This window comes from Entelurus aequoreus, linkage group LG04 (assembly GCF_033978785.1).
Source record: "Entelurus aequoreus isolate RoL-2023_Sb linkage group LG04, RoL_Eaeq_v1.1, whole genome shotgun sequence".
Lineage (NCBI taxonomy): Eukaryota > Metazoa > Chordata > Actinopteri > Syngnathiformes > Syngnathidae > Entelurus > Entelurus aequoreus.
In genome coordinates, this window is record NC_084734.1 from 78,987,740 (window position 1) to 79,008,176 (window position 20,437).

Here is a 20,437-nt window from a genome sequence, read left to right on the forward strand (position 1 = left end):
ATTCACGTAAGAGACTAGACGTATAAGATTTCATAGGATTTAGCGATTAGGAGTGACAGATTGTTTGGTAAACGTATAGCATGTTCTATATGTTATAGTTATTTGAATGACTCTTACCATAATATGTTACGTTAACATACCAGGCACGTTCTCAGTTGGTTATTTATGCCTCATATAACGTACACTTATTCAGCCTGTTGTTCACTATTCTTTATTTATTTTAAATTGCCTTTCAAATGTCTATTCTTGGTATTGGGTTTTATCAAATGAATTTCCCCAAAAAATGCGACTTATACTCCAGTGCGACTTATATATGTTTTTTTCCTTCTTTATTATGCATTTTCGGCTGGTGCGACTTATACTCCGGAGCGATTTATAGTCCGAAAAATACGGTCAAGTAAGAGTGTCCGCCCTGAGATCGGTAGGTTGCGAGTTCAAACCGAGTCATACCAAAGACTATAAAAATGGGACCCCATTACCGCCCTGCTTGGCACTCAGCATCAAGTGTTGGAATTGGGGGTTACATCACCAAAATGATTCCAGAGCGCGGCCACCGCTGCCGCCCACTGCTCCCTTCACCTCCCAGGGGGGTGAAACAAGGGGATGAGTCAAATGCAGAGGGTAATTTCACCACACCTAGTGTGTGACTATCAGTGGTACTTTAACTTCTAACTTTAAAACAACAACAAAAACTTGCCGTCACTTTTAACAGAGCCAGTGATGGACTTGTCATGTCTGAAGTGTGAAGCTTGTCCGGACAAGAGGTTTACAGTAGGGTGCATGTCCTGCCACATCAGGGCATTGCGTCACCCATTGCCCCTCCTCCCCGCCTCGGACCCCTTTGCGAGCCAGCGACAGCCGCCCTTTGTTGACACAATGAATGCCAGCCATGCTTATGTCCACTCGCCTCTGTCCTGTGCCACTTCACCTTGTCAAAGCCAGTTCTTAAAAGTCAGGTATGGAACTGGGGCATTTCAGTGATGACGGATTCAGACAAAGTACAAAAGCACAAGTGGAGAACGAGAAGAAATAAATGACTGGGTTTCACTTGCAGTGCCAGCACATAATGGTTACGTTCAGGATTGCAGAGGGAATAGGGACCACCAGCATCCCAATCATTCCGGTACTCAGTTGAAAGGTTCTGCCCCCTTATTTCTCGTGAAAAGACATGTTTTTCTTTGTAGCTTGCAGGGGGTCAGAGTTTGGTAGAGTTTTTCTACCAAGCAAGCCATTTAAATGCCCTTGAGGTTGTACCCCTTGGAAATCCAACAAGATTTGCCTGTAAAGGTGCAGAAAACCTACTTTTTGCGCTAATCCAACAAGCATCGAAGGATTGACCGTGCATGTGTTCTGGTTATTATTTGGCTTTTCAAAGCATTTTTTTTTTGTATTCTAAGAAACCTCAAGGAATGTGTAGAGAAGACAGTGACATAAGCAAACTCAATGCAGCAGGTCTTATCAAAGTCGAGATGGACAGTTTTATTGTTTTTATGTTCGACACAGTCAGTGTTTCCCACAGATTGACAATATATCTGTGACAGTGAGGGTGGTGGCAATATGACATAATCATTTATTGTGCATACTTGGCTTGATTGCAGGTGTGTTTTGTTAAGGCTACTGTATTTAAAGACAACTATGTTATTTATTTCAACATATCTTTATCTTCTCATATTATATTGCTTTGCTCAATTTCTCAAATGTTGCAGCTAATTTTATTACCACAATCATGTAACACAGGCTGCATAGATAGATAGATAGATAGATAGATGGATGGATGGATGGATGGATGGATGGATGGATGGATGGATGGATGGATAGATAGATAGATAGATAGATAGATAGATAGATAGATAGATAGATAGATAGATAGATAGATAGATAGATAGATAGATAGATAGATAGATAGATAGATAGATAGATAAACTTTATTCATCCCATATTGAGGACATTATATGGTTACAGTGCAGGGTTTTACATACATATATAGAACGTAATTAAAACACAAAAAAATTGTAAAAAAAAAACCAAAAAAATTATTGCACAATAGTGTTGTACCGATACCAATATTTGTCAGTACTTTCCGGTACTTTTCTAAATAAAGGGGACCACAAAAAACTGCATTATTGGCTTTATTTTAACACAAAATCTTAGGGTACATTAAACATATGTTTATTATTGCAAGTTTGTCCTTAGATAAAATAGTGAACATACAAGACAACTTGTCTTTTAGTAGTAAGTAAGCAAACAAAGGCTCCTAATTAGTCTGCTGACATATGCAGTAACATATTGCGTCATTTATCATTCTATTATTTTGTCAAAATTATTAAGGACAAGTGGTAGAAAATGAATTATTAATCTACTTGTTCATTTACTTTCTCTTTTAACATGTTCTATCTACACTTCTGTTGAAATGTAATAATCACTTATTCTTCTGTTGTTTGATACTTTACATTAGTTTTGGATGATACCATAAATGTGGGTATAGATCCAATACCAAGTAGGTACAGGATCATACATACGTACTATATAGTACCGAATATGATTCATTAGTATGGCGGTACTATACTAATACCAGTATACCGTACAACCCTATTGCACACCAACAAGTGCACTTTGTATAGATCAAAAAATGTGTATGGATAAAAATACAACAAAACACTATCTTAACACCCGTATTACACAGAAAAAAAGATCACAGTAATGACATAAGTGCGTTGTAAGTAGGTAGAAAGGACCTGCGGTAGCGATCCTTCTTGCACTGTGGATGTAACAGTGTAATGCTGAAGGAGCTACTCAGGGCCTCCACAATGTCATTAATGGGGTGAGAGGGATTCTTTCTGTCGGCCACCTCCTCTGTGGTGTCTAGTGGGCAGCCTAGGACGGAGGCAGCTCTCTTAATCAGTTTATTAAGTATTTTCCTGTCTCTGAACGTGCTGCCCCCACCCCAGCAAACAATGGCATAGAACACCGCAGAAGCCACCACCGTGTCATCAAAGGAAAGTACTTTAATATACACATGGAGTGGACATACATGTAGGCATCATGAATTGACAATACAGTTTTGTATACATTAAAAAAAAAAGGAATACAACCAGGGAGATAAAGGCTGATGCTGGGTAAATACTGACATACATTGAACGATTCCATTGACAGAGTTACGGATATTGGCATTGCAAACAGCATGAACCAGCACAAATAGAACAAACCTTTCATGGAGAACTAGATTTTTGGGGAATTTTGCCTATCGTTCACAATCATTATGAGAGACAAGACGACAGATGTATTTTTTAATGCATTCTAACTCCGTAAATAAACGTAAATAAAAATCTGCTTACATAGGCGCCAAATTACAGTAAGTGATGTTTTATTATGTTTATTGTCTCTCACGAAATCTGTAGTGAGTAGTAATCAGTGATGTTGTCGAAGGGAAAAAGCGAACGTTGTGATGCGTTTTTTTAAACTAAGCATATGCTTAAAATGTGTAAAATATGTAGATATTTCATTTTATTATGAATGTGTCTGTTACTAAATTTCGTATACTTATAGCATACACTACCGTTCAAAAGTTTGGGGTCACATTGAAATGTCCTTATTTTTGAAGGAAAAGCACTGTATTTTTCAATGAAGATAACTTTAAACTAGTCTTAACTTTAAAGAAATACACTCTATACATTGCTAATGTGGTAAATGACTATTCTAGCTACAAATGTCTGGTTTTTGGTGCAATATCTACATAGGTGTATAGAGGCCCATTTCCAGCAACTATCACTCCAGTGTTCTAATGGTACAATGTGTTTGCTCATTGGCTCAGAAGGCTAATTGATGATTAGAAAACCCTTGTGCAATCATGTTCACACATCTGAAAACAGTTTAGCTCGTTACAGAAGCTACAAAACTGACCTTCCTTTGAGCAGATTGAGTTTCTGGAGCATCACATTTGTGGGGTCAATTAAACGCTCAAAATGGCCAGAAAAAGAGAACTTTCATCTGAAACTCGACAGTCTATTCTTGTTCTTAGAAATGAAGGCTATTCCACAAAATTGTTTGGATGACCCCAAACTTTTGAACGGTAGTGTATATATAAAACCTTAATGGAGGTGTTTGGATGTTTTAAGGGCTTTATAGGTAGACTACCATAGGCTCCATTGTAAGCAGACTTTTGGTTGCATTTATTTAGTATTTAAAATGCATTAAACAAAACAAACATATATGTATTATTGTCTTACATAAGGATTGTGAATGAGAGGCAAAATACATTAAAGAAAAGTGCAGTTCCCCTCTTACACAAATTAATTTTGTGTGGGTATGGGGCCGACTTCACTTAGACGAGTAATACCAGTGGTTGGCATACTTTTATAGCAGTTACACATTTTACAACGTTACGATCTGAATAATTTATCAATCTTATAGAACGGCTACTTTTAACTTTGAAATCAATTTTTAGGCTTTCAATTAGTTCCTATGGTAAAAATGGTTTCAAAAAACAAACAATGTAAAGGATAGCCAGTGTCTTGTAATATTTTAAATTCAACTGCAGAAGTTTTGTTTTTGAAAATTAAAAATGCTGCAAATTACAATGAAACCCCCATTTACGAAGACTTTTGTAAATAGAAACGTCTACGGAAATACAGTACATGTTCCCCTCAGAAATAATAGAAACATGGGTATTTGGTTCCAGCCTTGACAAAAGTTCCCATTTTCTTTGAACACAATATAAAGTTATACAGTACAGTACATCAAACAAACATAAGAAAAAGGGGATTAGTGAGCAACTATCTCTTTATTAAGAAAACAAAAACAACTCTAGCATGCTGAACTGTTGTCTAATATGCAAACTTGCCTCACAAATAGTAGCCTCATACAACCTATATCAGCAACAAATACAACATCCTTTTTTCTTCACAATGATGGCAATTGTGGACTTGTATCTTCCACATTTTCTTGCAATGCCAGCAACGCGGTTACAATAAATATACTTCCTGCAAATCATCCTCAGATATACCGCAAATTCCTCCTTCTTGCCAAGCGTATCTATTGTTTTCTTGGGATTCATTCTAAGATGTCGAAACTGGAAAAAGGTGAAAGGACCCCCAAAGAAGACACAAAATAACAATGAGCATAGCACATTGAGTGGCTGGGAGTAATATTGTGGCACAAAATGGCTCAACAGAAAGTTTTGCAGTCAAAGACAAAGTCTGTACACATATATATATATTTTCTATTTTGACTGGTGGTCCATTAATGGGAAAGTTCGTACTAGGTGAGGTTCGTAAGGTGATGTTCCATTGTATCTGTATATTTGTGACAAAATGTCGTGTTTTGAACGTATGTGCATCATTGATTAGTCACTGTGGGGGAGTGTTGTTTATGCTCACATAACGTATGTTCCTAACTTAAAATTCTAGGAACATTGTGACCGATGTTCCCTCTAATTTTTCATGTGTGTGAGCAAACGCAAAAACTCCCTGAGCATTCAGTGGAGCCCATGTGAGCAACATCAGACGTGCACACTGTGGCTACACCAGCAGCACACCTGTCCCAAACCTGACTAAATAACAAGTTCAATCTCCATCAATCCATCCATCCATTTTTTACCGCTTGTCCCTTTCGGGGTTGCTGGAGCCTATCTCAGCTGCATTCGGGCGGAAGGCGGGGTACACCCTGGACAAGTCCCCACCTCATCGCAGGGCCAACACAGATAGACAGACAACATTCTCTTATTATTATAATCAAATGACAGCAGTCATTTCCATGAGATTATTTTCTAATATAAGTGTTTAGGCCCACTTACAATGGCAATAACAAAAAATATTGTTTTTCATGAACTGTGTACTTGTATTGTTTGTCTGGGTGGAGGTCCTGCTTTGGAAATAATGTGTACCCCTTTCAGACATTGCATTTAGTTCCCATTAAAACATTCACATGTTGCACAATGAGATGTAAGCAGGGGATCATGTGTGCATTCCTGCAACTTCCTGTTTGTAAAAAAATATATTTTTATTAGTATTTATTTAATATACTAACAGCATTTCATGATTAATATTTATAAATTAAGATTCCTAATAATAACACTAGAATAAGCACACATTTGATTGGTAAATCATAGTTTATCGACCTGGAATGACACATTATGTGTGGTGTTGGAGTTGTCCGGCTTTTTGTGTGGCTGTAAACGCATCACTGGCTAAGTGCCATATGTGCATGTGTTGGCGCAAGTGAGAAAGAGCGAGCGGCTGCTGTTGATATAACAAAGTTGCTTTTGGTCTGGTTTGTACTGCAGAAAATGACCACTTTTGCTAGATATCTTTTTTTTTACCAATGTTTTGGTGATGTGTCTATGGCCGACAATAAAGAGTTTTGCTCAGTAAAGTGATGGATGGAATTCATGTCCTCAAAGCGTCTCGACAGACGTTGCAATATTTGAACAATGATGACGAAAACTGTTTTCTCTGTCGTGTCCGTGTGTCGAAAATTGTTATGCGCTTATTTTTTTATTTGATTTTGTGCGTGGCATAGATTTGCCGTGCGCAGAGGACGCTTGAGCAGTGCGCAATTGCACAGGCGCGCACCTTGGAGGGAACGTTGATTGTGACTATTTTTCAGTTTGCAAGGTTTTGTCAATGTTACATGTGTCACTACGTGAGAGAACAGTGGTCTGTTTGGTTGGTACTATGTGGTCCGAGAGTGCTTTGTACAGTATGTGAGAAAAGGGTTTGTTCAAATGATTTTGATTCAGCCCATTCACCATTGCACACCAGCATGTCTCTCACAACACCACATCTTTTATTTATATTTATGTATTTTTTTTCGTCTGTTTTGTTTTTGTTATTATTGTGCATGGAGCTCTATTTCAACTGTACTGCTACTATATGTGCATTAATAAACCTGTCTCCTTTTTCTTTTCTAGAGCAGAGCTCATACCTGTATGCAACTTTTGGTACTCATGATGTTTTTTGTGTACTATTTCTTTTTAAATGTCGATGCAATTGCCTTGACATTTATATGATCAACGATTAAACATTCATCCGATTGGGTACGATTATATCTTGACTAGGTTGCAGCCAGCTAATAGGCCTGCGACTGTATTGAACGAAACAGTTTAGCAATAATCAAATAAGCAGACTGCATCTGTGTGACTCCTCCCGCACTAGAAAAGTCAGATAACAAGAGTGGATAACTTTAGTTTCCACATCTCATGTCACACTCCCGAATGGGATTGAGGTGTTGTCATTGCGACATGATGTGAATCAACAAAAGAGGTGACTGATGACATTGACATGACCGTATCTCTTTTCTTTTTGTTATTCCTGCCCCTCGTTCCTGCCTTTTCTTAGCCATCCTCTGTGTTTCTGTGACCCATTTGTTTGACCAGCTCGTCTTGCGTTTCCTTCCCATTTCTCTTTTTGAGTGTATACCTCCCGTGTTGTCTCACCCTCCCCTCGTTTGGTTAAGATTGTGTCAACTGTGAAAATCACATTTCATGGTGTCACCCTCCCAGATACCAGCTCGAAAAAAGGTAAGCCAGACAAAAGGGCCGCGTTGCATACAGAACATAGAGTTGTTTTGCTCTAAAGGGTAACGAGGCTGTGAGCAAAGGAAAGGGACAATGGACGTGCATTAAGGCTTTGTAGAATGTGATTGGTGGTACAAAACAATTTGAGAAATTGGTAACATTTTAGTGTGGGGAACATATTCACCATTAATTAGTTGCTTATTAACATGCAGATTAGTAACATATTGGCTCTTAATTTGTCATTATTAAGTACTTATTAATGCCTTGCAATAACACTGGACTGTGAAACAGAATAATGAAGTGAAGTGAAGTGAATTATATTTATATAGCGCTTTTCTCTAGTGACTCAAAGCGCTTTACATAGTGAAACCCAATATCTAAGTTACATTTAAACCAGTGTGGGTGGCACTGGGAGCAGGTGGGTAACGTGTCTTGCCCAAGGACACAACGGCAGTGACTAGGATGGCGGAAGCGGGGATCGAACCTGCAACCCTCAAGTTGCTGGCACGGCCGCTCTACCAACCGAGCTATACCGCCCCAATAATAATGTGCAATAACCTGTCACCTTACCCCTCTGTCACTTTATTTATATATATATATATATATATATATATATATATATATATATATATATATATATATATATATATATATATATATATATATATATATATATATATATATATATATATATATATATATATATATATATATATATATTTACATATATATATATATATATATTCTATTCTTATTCTGCATGGCCTTATTATACAATCAGTAAGCCGGTAACACTTTACTACGGGGAACATATTCACCTTTACTAACCCTAACCCTAACCCTAACCCTAACCAAATAACTGTAGATTAAGTATTTCTTACTTAGAATATGTTCCCCTAGTTAAAGTTAATGTTAAAGTACCCATGATTGTCACACGCATACTAGGTGTGGCGGAATTGTTCTCTGCATTTGACCCATCATTATTGATCACCCCCTGGGAGGTAAGGAGAGCAGTGAGCATTTTTGGTGATTTAACCCCCAATTCCAACCCTTGATGCTGAGTGCCAAGCTGGGAGGTAATGGGTCCCATTTTTATAATATTTTGGTATGACTCGGCCGGGGTTTGAACTCACAACCTACCGATCTTAGGGCAGACAGTCTAACCACTAGTATCCAAATAACTCTAAATTAAGTCTTTGTTACTTAGAATATGTTCCCCATACTAAAGTGTTACCGATAAGTTTTTCCAGTCACTATAGCAACCATGTTACGTTCTATTTATAAAGTCTCTTTAAAATGTTGGGTAACACTTTAGTATGGGGAAGATATTCTAAGTAACAAATAATTTTGAGTTATTTGGACACTAGGGGAACATATTCTAAGTAACAAAGACTTAATTTTGAGTTATTTGGACACTAGGGGAAAATATTCTAAGTAACAAAGACTTAATTTAAAGTTATTTGGACACTAGGGGAACATATTCTAAGTAACAAAGACTTACTTTTGAGTTTTTTGGACACTAAGGGAACATATTCTAAGTAACAAAGACTCAATTTTGAGGTATTTGGACACTATGAGAACATATTCTAAGTAAATACTTAATTTTGAGTTATTTGGACACTAGGGGAACACATTCCAAGTAAGAAAGACTTAATTTAGAGTTATTTGGACTCTAGGGGAACATATTCTAAGTAACAATGACTTACTTTTGAGTTATTTGGACACGAGGGGAACATATTCTAACTAACAAAGACTTACTTTTGAGTTATTTGGACACTAAGGGAATATATTCTAAGTAACACAGACTTAATGTTGAGTTATTTGGACTCTAGGGGAACATATTCTAATTAACAAAGACTTAATTTTGAGTTATTTGGACACTAAGGGAACATATTCTAAGTAACTAAGACTTAATTTAGAGTCATTTGGACACTAGGGGAACATATTCTAAGTAAAGACTTCATTTTGAGTTATTTGGACACTAGGGGAACATATTCTAAGTAACAGACTTAATTTTGAGTTATTTGGACACTAAGGAACATATTCTAAGTAACAAAGACTTAATTTTGAGTTATTTGGACACTAGGGGAACATATTCTAAGTAAAAAAGACTCAATTTTAGTTATTTGGACACTAGGGGAACATATTCTAAGTAACACAGACGTTATGTTGAGTTATTTGGACACTAGAGGAACATATTCTAAGTAACAGAGACTTATTTTTGAGTTATTTGGTTAGGATTAGTGTTGGGGTTAGGGTTAGAGGGTTAGGGTTAGGGTTAGTAATGGTGAATATGTTCCCCATACTAAAGTGTTACCGGCTTCCTGGTTGTATAATAAGGCCATGCAGAATAAGGCATTGATAAGTACTTAATAATGACTAATTAAGAGCCAATATGTTACTAATTAGCATGTTTACAAGCAACTAAGTACTGGTGAATATGTTCCCCATACTAAAGTGTTACCAAATGTTGATATTCTATGCCTCTATCGCAGTGGTTCTTAACCTGGGTCCGACCGAACCCTAGGGGTTCGGTGAGTCGGCTCAGGGGTTCGGCGGAACTTTGCCCTATCGGCGTATTACGGATACGGCAACAGCAGAAGTCACACTGATTTGCAGGTGTGTAATTTGTTGTGAGTTTATGCACTGTGTTGGTTTTGTTGTTTGAACAAGGTGATGTTCATGCACGGTTCATTTTGTGCAACGGTAAAAAAAACATGGTGACACTTTAGTATGGGGAACATATTCACCATTAATTAGTTGCTTATTAACATGCAAATTAATAACATATTGGCTCTTAAGTAGGGATGTCCGATAATATCGGCCTGCTGATATTATCGGCCGATAAATGCGTTAAAATGTAATATCGGAAATTATCGGTATCTGTTTTTTTATTATCTGTATCGTTTTTTTTTTTTTTTTTTTTTTTTTTTTTAATTAAATCAACATAAAAAAACACAAGATACACTTACAATTAGTGCACCAACCCAAAAAACCTCCCTCCCCCCATTTCTTTCTGTTATCAATATTCTGGTTCCTACATTATATATCAATATATATCAATACAGTCTGCAAGGGATACAGTCCGTAAGCACACATGATTGTGCGTGCTGCTGGTCCACTAATAGTACTAATCTTTAACAGTTAATTTTACTCATTTTCATTAACTACTAGTTTCTATGTAACTGTTTTTTTAATTGTTTTACTTTCTTTTTTATTCAAGAAAATGTTTTTAATTGAGTTATCTTATTTTATTATTATTTTTAAAAAGTACCTTATCTTAACCATACCTGGTTGTCCAAATTAGGCATAATAATGTGTTGATTCCACGACTGCATATATCGGTTGATATCGGTATCGGTTGATATCAGTATCGGTAATTAAAGAGTTGGACAATATTGGAATATTGGATATCGGCAAAAAGCCATTATCGGACATCCCTACTCTTAAGTAGTCATTATTAAGTACTTAGTAATGCCTTATTCGGCATGGCCTTATTATAACCCTAACCCTCTAACCCTAACTAAATAACTCTAAATTAAGTCTTTGTTACTTAGAATATGTTCCCCTAGTGTCCAAAAAATCTGTAAATTAAGTCTTTGTCACTTAGAATATGTTCCCCATACTAAAGTGTTACCAAAAACATACAACTTTGTCTTGGATTTGAAAAAAAAAAACATTTTATTTTTCACTAAAGAAGGGTTCGGTGAATGTGCATATGAAACTGGTGGGGTTCGGTACCTCCAACAAGGTTAAGAACCACTGCTCTATCATCTTTCTTTTCTCAACTTTTTTTTTTTTACCTTTCCCTCACTCTTTGCCCCTTGCACCCCATCTCATTCGCACCACTCTCAAAGCCTAGGCAAAAAAAGAGAGAGAGTGAGTGGGGAAGTGGTGGAAGAAAGGCAGGAGGCAGACAGGGGAGAGTCTGTGCAAGTGAAAGTGATACAAAGTGAGGGGAGGAGGTGAAAATGAGAGAGAGTTTCTTGTCTTGTCTGCTCCTGCTCGCCGCTCACTAATTCGGTCGATTCCTCAGACAGAGGCTTTTTTCTTCCCGCTGTGAATGTGCTTTATCTGGCCGGAGTGTCCATCCAGCTGGCCATCTATCTGCGGTTGGGGAAAAAAAAAAAAACCTTCATGTTTGTATATCGCACCTCTGTGTAAATGAGTTAGGCCAGTGCACAAAAAAAGGTGCATTGTATAATTAGCAACTGTGGGGGTTTTTTGCAGTCACTGTCAAGCCAAAGTAGCCCCTCTTGGTTAGGGAATATGTCAGAGTAGCTATCTCCTCTCTCCCTTAATAGCTTTCTTCCTGCACATATTTGGCAGATGTGCCTGCTTCCAGGAACACCAAACACCAGCCTAATAGTTTGTTTTCCAAGAGGTGACTTAGACGTCGTTTGCAGCAGAAATGGCCAATTACTTTAATATAATTGAACTGCCATCTAATGAGTTGACATTCTCGTGGAGGAGATACACTATAATGATGATTCGGTGCCCATTAACGTTGGTATCTGGGAGGTGACCGTCAGTTTGTCCACCATCAAGCCTACGCGAGTATGAACTGAGCCGCCGTGGCTTCAATGTGTGGCCCTTCGATGTGAATGTGTTAACGATGGCCGCTCTTGCAGACATACGAGACACCGGGGCCAAGCCTGTGATGGTCTACATCCACGGGGGATCCTACATGGAGGGGACGGGCAACATGATCGACGGCAGCGTCCTTGCCAGCTACGGGAATGTCATCGTTATCACCCTCAACTACCGTGTTGGAGTTCTTGGTAAGCGATTGTTTTATTACCTGTCATCCACACCTTCATTGGGTTGCTGTGACATTGAACATTAAAACCACAGATTGTGAGCTGTGGTAATGTTGTGTTTAAAAGAGACCTATGATGATTTGTTTTCTTGTCTTACAAACCCCGTTTCCATATGAGTTGGGAAATTGTGTGAGATGTAAATATAAACGGAATACAATGATTTGCAAATCATTTTCAACCCATATTCAATTGAATGCACTACAAAGACAAGATATTTGATGTTCAAACTCATAAACTTTGTTTTTTTTTTGCAAATAATAATTAACTTAGAATTTCATGGCTGCAACACGTGCCAAAGTAGTTGGGAAAGGGCATGTTCACCACTGTGTTACATGGCCTTTCCTTTTAACAACACTCAGTAAACGTTTGGGAACTGAGGAGACACATTTTTGAAGCTTCTCAGGTGGAATTCTTTCCCATTCTTGCTTGATGTACAGCTTAAGTTGTTCAACAGTCCGGGGGTCTCCGTTGTGGTATTTTAGGCTTCATAATGCGCCACACATTTTCAATGGGAGACAGGTCTGGACTACAGGCAGGCCAGTCTAGTACCCACACTCTTTTACTATGAAGCCATGTTGATGTAACACGTGGCTTGGCATTGTCTTGCTGAAATAAGCAGGGGCGTCCATGGTAATGTTGCTTGGATGGCAACATATGTTGCTCCAAAACCTGTATGTACCTTTCAGCATTAATGGCGCCTTCACAGATGTGTATGTTACCCATGTCTTGGGCACTAATACACCCCCATACCATCACAGATGCTGGCTTTTCAACTTTGCGCCTATAACAATCCGGATGGTTCTTTTCCTTTTTGGTCCGGAGGACACGACGTTCACAGTTTCCAAAAACATTTTGAAATGTGGACTCGTCAGACCACAGAACACTTTTCCACTTTGTATCAGTCCATCTTAGATGAGCTCAGGCCCAGCGAAGCCGACGGCGTTTCTGGGTGTTGTTGATAAACGGTTTTCGCCTTGCATAGGAGAGTTTTAACTTGCACTTACAGATGTAGCGACCAACTGCAGTTACTGACAGTGGGTTTCTGAAGTGTTCCTGAGCCCATGTGGTGATATCCTTTACACACTGATGTCGCTTGTTGATGCAGTACAGCCTGAGGGATGGAAGGTCACGGGCTTAGCTGCTTACGTGCAGTGATTTCTCCAGATTCTCTGAACCCTTTGATATTACGGACCGTAGATAGTGAAATCCCTAAATTCCTTGCAATAGCTGGTTGAGAAAGGTTTTTCTTAAACTGTTCAACAATTTGCTCACGCATTTGTTGACAAAGTAGTGACCCTCGCCCCATCCTTGTTTGTGAATGACTGAGCATTTCATAGAATCTACTTTTATACCCAATCATGGCACCCACCTGTTCCCAATTTGCCTGTTCACCTGTGGGATGTTCCAAATAAGTGTTTGATGAGCATTCCTCAACTTTATCAGTATTTATTGCCACCTTTCCCAACTTCTTTGTCACGTGTTGCTGGCATCAAATTCTAAAGTTAATGATTATTTGCAAAAAAAAAAAAAGTTTATCAGTTTGAAAATCAAATATGTTGTCTTTGTAGCATATTCAACTGGATATGGGTTGAAAATGATTTGCAAATCATTGTATTTCGTTTATATTTACATCTAACACAATTTCCCAACTCATGTGGAAACAGGGTTTGTACTTATAATTGTTATGATGTTGGATAGTCGGGTTGAATCAAACCATAAGATTCATGCATTTGGGCGTGAGCTTGCACGCAATTTTGGATGTCTCCACATGTGGGGTTTTGCAGTCTGACCACGTTGTGACATCAACAGCGAGGTGGACGTGCTTATTTGTACATTAAAGTAATACTAGAGTGGAAAACAGGTTGACTTTATATGCTTACCATATTTTTCCGAATATAAGTCGCTCCGGAGTATAAGTCGCACCGGCCGAAAATGCATAATAAAGAAGGAAAAAAAACATACCGTATTTTTCGGACTATAAGTCGCAGTTTTTTTCATAGTTTGGCCGGGGGTGCGACTTATACTCAGGAGCGACTTATGTGTGAAATTATTAACACATTACCGTAAAATATCAAATAATATTATTTATCTCATTCACGTAAGAGACTAGACGTATAAGATTTCATGGGATTTAGCGATTAGGAGTGACAGATTGTTTGGTAAACGTATAGCATGTTCTATATGTTATAGTTATTTGAATGACTCTTACCATAATATGTTACGTTAACATACCAGGCACGTTCTCAGTTGGTTATTTATGCCTCATATAACGTACACTTATTCAGCCTGTTGTTCACTATTCTTTATTTATTTTAAATTGCCTTTCAAATGTCTATTCTTGGTGTTGGCTTTTATCAAATAAATTTCCCCCAAAAATGTGACCTATACTCCAGTGCGACTTATATATGTTTTTTTCCTTCTTTATTATGCATTTTCGGCAGGTGCGACTTATACTCCGGTGTGACTTATACTCCGAAAAAATACGGTATATAAGTCGCACTGGAGTATAAGTCGCATTTTTGGGGGAAATTTATTTGATAAAACCCAACACCAAGAATAGACATTTGAAAGGCTATCTGGGCACGCCTCCACAAATGAACATCTTGCAGACAGACTCAAAAAATTGGTGGTAAATGTGAGTGTGGAGTAAAATTTACACTAAAGCATAGCCAATACATGTCTATGGATTTTCTCATTCATCCAGGTCATTGTAATCTCAAGTAGGGTTGTCCGATATTGGCTTTTTGTCGATATCCGATATTCCGATAATGTCCAACTCTTTAATTACCGATACCGATATCAACCGATACCGATATCAACCGATATATGCAGTCGTGGAATTAACACATTATTATGCCTAATTTGGACAACCAGGTATGGTGAAGATAAGGTACTTTTTAAAAAAAATAGTAAAATAAGATAAATAAATTAAAAACATTTTCTTGAATAAAAAAGAAAGTACAACAATATAAAAACAGTTACATAGAAACTAGTAATGAATGAAAATTAGTAAAATAAACTGTTAAAGGTTAGTACTATTAGTGGACCAGCAGCACGCACAATCATGTGTGCTTACGGACTGTATCCCTTGCAGACTGTATTGATATATATTGATATATAATGTAGGAACCAGAATATTAATAACAGAAAGAAACAACCCTTTTGTGTGAATGAGTGTAAATGGGGGAGGGAGGTTTTTTGGGTTGGTGCACTAATTGTAAGTGCATCTTGTGTTTTTTATGTTGATTTAATTTAAAAAAAAAAAAAAACGATACCGATAATAAAAAAACCCGATACCGATAATTTCCGATATTACATTTTAACGCATATATCGGCCGATATTATCGGCCGATATATGCGTTATATGCTTGAGATTAGAGATGTCCGATATTATCGGACATCTCTAATCTCAAGGCATTCAGCCGATCACTTAGACTGGTCAGATAGTCTGCAGAACGTATTCTAAGACAAACCCAACAGTCCATGCGATCGATTGAATGCCCTGAGTTAGCCAATACATGTAATCTAGACGGAAGTGTTTTAAATGTAAAATATTAATACATATTAGTAATGTACTGTAATGGAACTGACCAAGCCAGGCTCCTGTTGGGGGTCAGGCATTTATTGGTGGAGGAAACAGTTTTTGCGTGTTTGTGGCAGATTAATTGGATTTACGTTGTTTCCTGTGGGAATTTTTTTTTTTCGGATTTCATACGATTTGGTTTTCAACGTAAACTTTGCAATGGATTAATAAAGAAAACCGAGAAACCACTGTTTATCAAATAATGTTAAACATGGCAAGAACAAAGGCAGGCTAGACCCAGGCAACCTGGGTGGAACTAACCGGAAGGACCTTAGCCCAAGAGATAGAGACAGGGCCGTACTTAATTTGGTAGGTGCTGCTGTTTTGGTTAGCAACTGGGTTTTAATGGACTCCGTATTTAACTCATGCATGTGTGTTTTTTGTTTTTCTTAGGGGTGAGAAAAAGAGAATTCTATTGGGGCGTTTATTTTTTTCAAATCGACGACCCACTTGGCAATTAACTGAGACACTGCATTTAAATAGGGTGGAAACGACTCTTTTAGGCATGTGTCTTGTGTGACGTTAAAAATCATTTTAAATGTAAGTCATTTAAAATAGTGAGAGTTGGAGGCAAGGAGACAAATGATGAGTTCCGAGCCTAAGTTGCATTTGGTTGCAGATTGACTCACAAAGCTGAATCTTCTTTCAGACATGTAGTGTTTGTGTGCATGTAAGAGTGTGTGTGTGTGTGTGTGTGTGCGTGTGTGTGTGTGCGTGTGTGGAAGGGGTACGGAAGAGGGACACGGGAGCTAAAGCAAAGGAGTGAGCTCCATGGAAACAGCTGCAGCAACACAAAATGGAATTTGTTAGCACACTAATCAAACATTCTACTCATTTTATTCATATCAATCACAGCGCAGGTCATGTCCTTTATGTTGTTTTCTTCATTAAGATTAAGACCGTTGAACATCTTTTTATTTTTTTATTATTCAGAGCAAAGTCATTTTTCAAAGTCCTTCACAGTAACCCCAATTGTTGCTTTCCTCATCCGTTGGAATAAATAAGTATTTCTTAAACAGTGGGTTGGCACCCCCCTGTAGGGTCGTGAGCAATAGGGGAGATTGTCATTATCCGTTCATCCATTTTCTACCACTTGTCCCTCGCGGGGGTGCTGGAGCCTATCCCAGCTGCACTCGGGCGGAAGGGTACGCAGGGCAGATTTTCGTTATTAGTATTAGTATTCATGTTAGAACAATACACAAGCACGCAGCTGGGTGGCAGCAGTGCTCAATCCAACCAACAGGCACCCCTTGTGCAGTAGAAGTAGTAAGTACACAGGAACACACGCGTACAGAGCTAACAGGGGCGGAAAGATGAGGAAGTTGTCATCAGCAGCTTGTATAAAGAATATTGTACAGATACACAAATAAATATTATCATGTTCTCAATAGTAATTAAAATCAGGGGGGTCGTAGAAAATAGTTTTCTCCTTCATGGATCCGTCACAGAAATGAATTGAGAATCAAGTATTTGGTGCATAAATAAACATCAGTCAAAATACATATTCAGCAATGTTATTACCATATAAACATGTTTGCTAAGTGTAGCTCATATTGGCCCTATATAAATTTAAATGTGTCTCAAATAGCCATAGTATAAATTATAAGTTAGTTACTGCTTCTTACTTTTGTAACATTGCTTGTTCTTGAGTATAAACATAAATTAATGCTGTTATCACCTTCTCACTGGGCTCTCTAAAAGAGCTGTAAAGAAGCTGCAGTACATCCAGAATGCTGCTGCTCGAGTCCTAACTAGAACCAGGGAATACGACCATGTCAGTTCCAGTGCTTAGGTCACGGCACTGGCTTCCTGTTGCTCGGAGAAAAGACGTGTTTGTTATTAACTGTGTTTCAGTTTTAGGCTCCTAAAATATGGAATAGTCTTCCTGAAGATGTGAGACGGGCTTTAATGTTGGCAACGTTCAAATCCAGCCTGAAACAGTTGTATTTAATTGTGCTTGTGACGACTGAAAGTGTTTCATCTACAGTAGTTCATTGATTTTATTTTAACTAATTACGGGACGAAGAAGCTAGAGTACCGCAAGCATAACATACTTTGAACAGATGGCGTAGCTGTCAACTGTGAGCAGTTTGTGGACTCCACAAAGTAGTGGGAAGTTATGATTGACTGATCCCCTGCGGGTATACCTAATGAAACGGGAAGCAGGCCTATATATAGGCCTATATATAGAGTATTACAGTGAAAGTAGTGTCATCAAGTCAGAAAAGAGAATTGGCCGTTTTTATAATATATGATAATATCAATGTCTGAAATCGTATTAACATTGGGCCCCATACAGCAATAATAATCCTAACTTTTCCTCTTATCTTTCTTCCTAAGTGATTTCCTAAGAAGAGTCCATTCAAATTCATGACGTGTTCTTAAACACCCAAATTGTTCCCACCTGCTGTTCTTAAGTTGCTGAATGCCAAATGGTTAGCACGTTCGTGTCTATCATTATTTGCATATAAACACGCCCTTATTACCCCAATATGCATTTGTAAACACCCTTAATACTGTATTTGCATAAGTAAACACCCTTAACTCCTCATATAAGGGCACAATTCCGGCGGAAAAGCCGAACATCAAACACACGGAGAAAACAACAAATAGATTACAGAAGAACAATTTGTATTATCCCGCGGGGGAAATACCTGATGCCAAAATGTAAGTTTAAGAAAGGGGGGACAGCTGAGGTAGCCTAAAGCGTTCAAATAAATATTTGTCACTTCGGGCAAATAGGTCTACATGGTCGTGAAATATGCGCTCCCTTCCCAGGGCACGATCTGCGGCATCTTGCAGTAGCAGCAAAAGCATTGCCATTGTGTGAGTTGAGTTGCAACAGGGTGTGAGAGGTCTGTTGGTCTTTTAAAGAGTCACCAATCACTAACTATCACTATCATTATATATCTATCTATCTATCTATCTATCTATCTATCTATCTATCTATCTATCTATCTATCTATCTATCTATCTATCTATCTATCTATCTATCTATCCATCTATCTATCTATCTATCTATCTATCTATCTATCTATCTATCTATCTATCTATCTATCTATCTATCTATCTATGATATTAATGTAACATTAGACAATAGAAGTAAGGGAACTTGTCACACTTAATAACAAATAGGCCACCCTAAGAGTGCTCTGGAGCAATCGTAGATTTTGTTCTTACCTACGAATAAATCTCAGCTAAGAAAACATTGGTGAATACAAAAATCTCCTTATAAACATCGTAAGTGGGCCTAGGAACAAAATGTGTTCTTAAGAACGGTTGCTGAATGGGACCTACTGACCTTTAGTATGAATTATATATAACAGATGCACCCTGTATATATTATAGGTGCTCCCGTGTTGCCCTGTTGTTGTCAGATTATAAGATGTGGACTGAGGGAGTGTTGCTTTATTGTGAAACAAACTTGACAAGATTACAACCCCAAACTGTTTTTGATTGAGATGTGAGTGCTACATCCTATCGATTTTGTCATTAGGGCGGCTCGCCTTGAACATTTTTTCGCCGGCTATTTTTGTGTTCTGTCAATTTGAGCATTGTCATCAACCTTGCATGGGTGGTAATGTGGCTCTGTAGAATCCTGGCTGAACATGCAGTGTTTCCCATAAACTGCCAAGATACCTGTGGCGGTGGGGGTGTGGCTATGGGCGTGGTCACCATGGCATCATCGAGTAATTTGCATAATTGACTACAATGATATGATTTTCTCTAAAAAGGCTCAAAAAATATATACTTACTAATTAATAATAACAGTTTTGTTTTAAACGTCCATCCATCCATCCATCCATCCATCCATCCATCCATCCATCCATCCATCCATCCATCCATTTTACAATATAATTACATATGTACATATTTATATACAGATTTGAACAATAAGTTATTCACTGAAATATATTTATTAATTGTGGTTCTTACAAAAAAATATATCTTATAAAAATATAAAAGCTAAAATGTCTCTTTAAGCTCTTCCCCTTTAAATAATTTAACTTTAGCCTACTACTACAACCATATTATTTACCAGCAACATAAAGTGAAACAGAGGCAGAGGTGTCCTGCCACAGTCAGTAACAAACAAACAGAAAACAGTAGTGGTGGTAGATAGACACAGAGCTTCATCAAACATCTGGGGCCGTACTTATCAAGCTTCTTAGAATTACTCCTAAGAAGTCTGCTAAGAGTTGACTTAAGAGTAAATAAATTCTTCGCTGAAAGCTGCACTTAAAAGTTAGTTATCAAGCGTCCTACTCACACTTTCAGCGAAGTGTAGGACTGAATCTTAAGTGTCACACTCAGAGCTGAATTACGACATTACTATGTGCCGTAAACTGAATTTTAGGTGACGTAATTTCTGTGTCCATAGAAATGACCAATCACGGAAGGGAATCCGTTGTCTAAGAATAAAGAAATATCTTGGAAATATTTAAGTGGACAATGGGAGTGTATATTTTGACAATAAACTACAAAATAATACAAAACAAACTAGTCCCCGCCGGCACTCAC

General features: G+C 37.9%; 1 protein-coding gene across 3 annotated transcripts in view; it reads left to right on the forward strand.

Annotated features, from left to right (window-relative positions):
• Window positions 1-20,437, forward strand: part of LOC133649045 (neuroligin-3) — a 647,322-nt gene that overhangs the window by 169,796 nt on the left and 457,089 nt on the right. For all 3 annotated transcript variants that reach the window (XM_062045739.1, XM_062045740.1, XM_062045741.1), the window contains one exon: window positions 12,145-12,294. In XM_062045739.1, coding sequence (XP_061901723.1) covers window positions 12,145-12,294 — 150 coding nt within the window. The remainder of the gene's footprint in view (window positions 1-12,144; window positions 12,295-20,437) is intronic.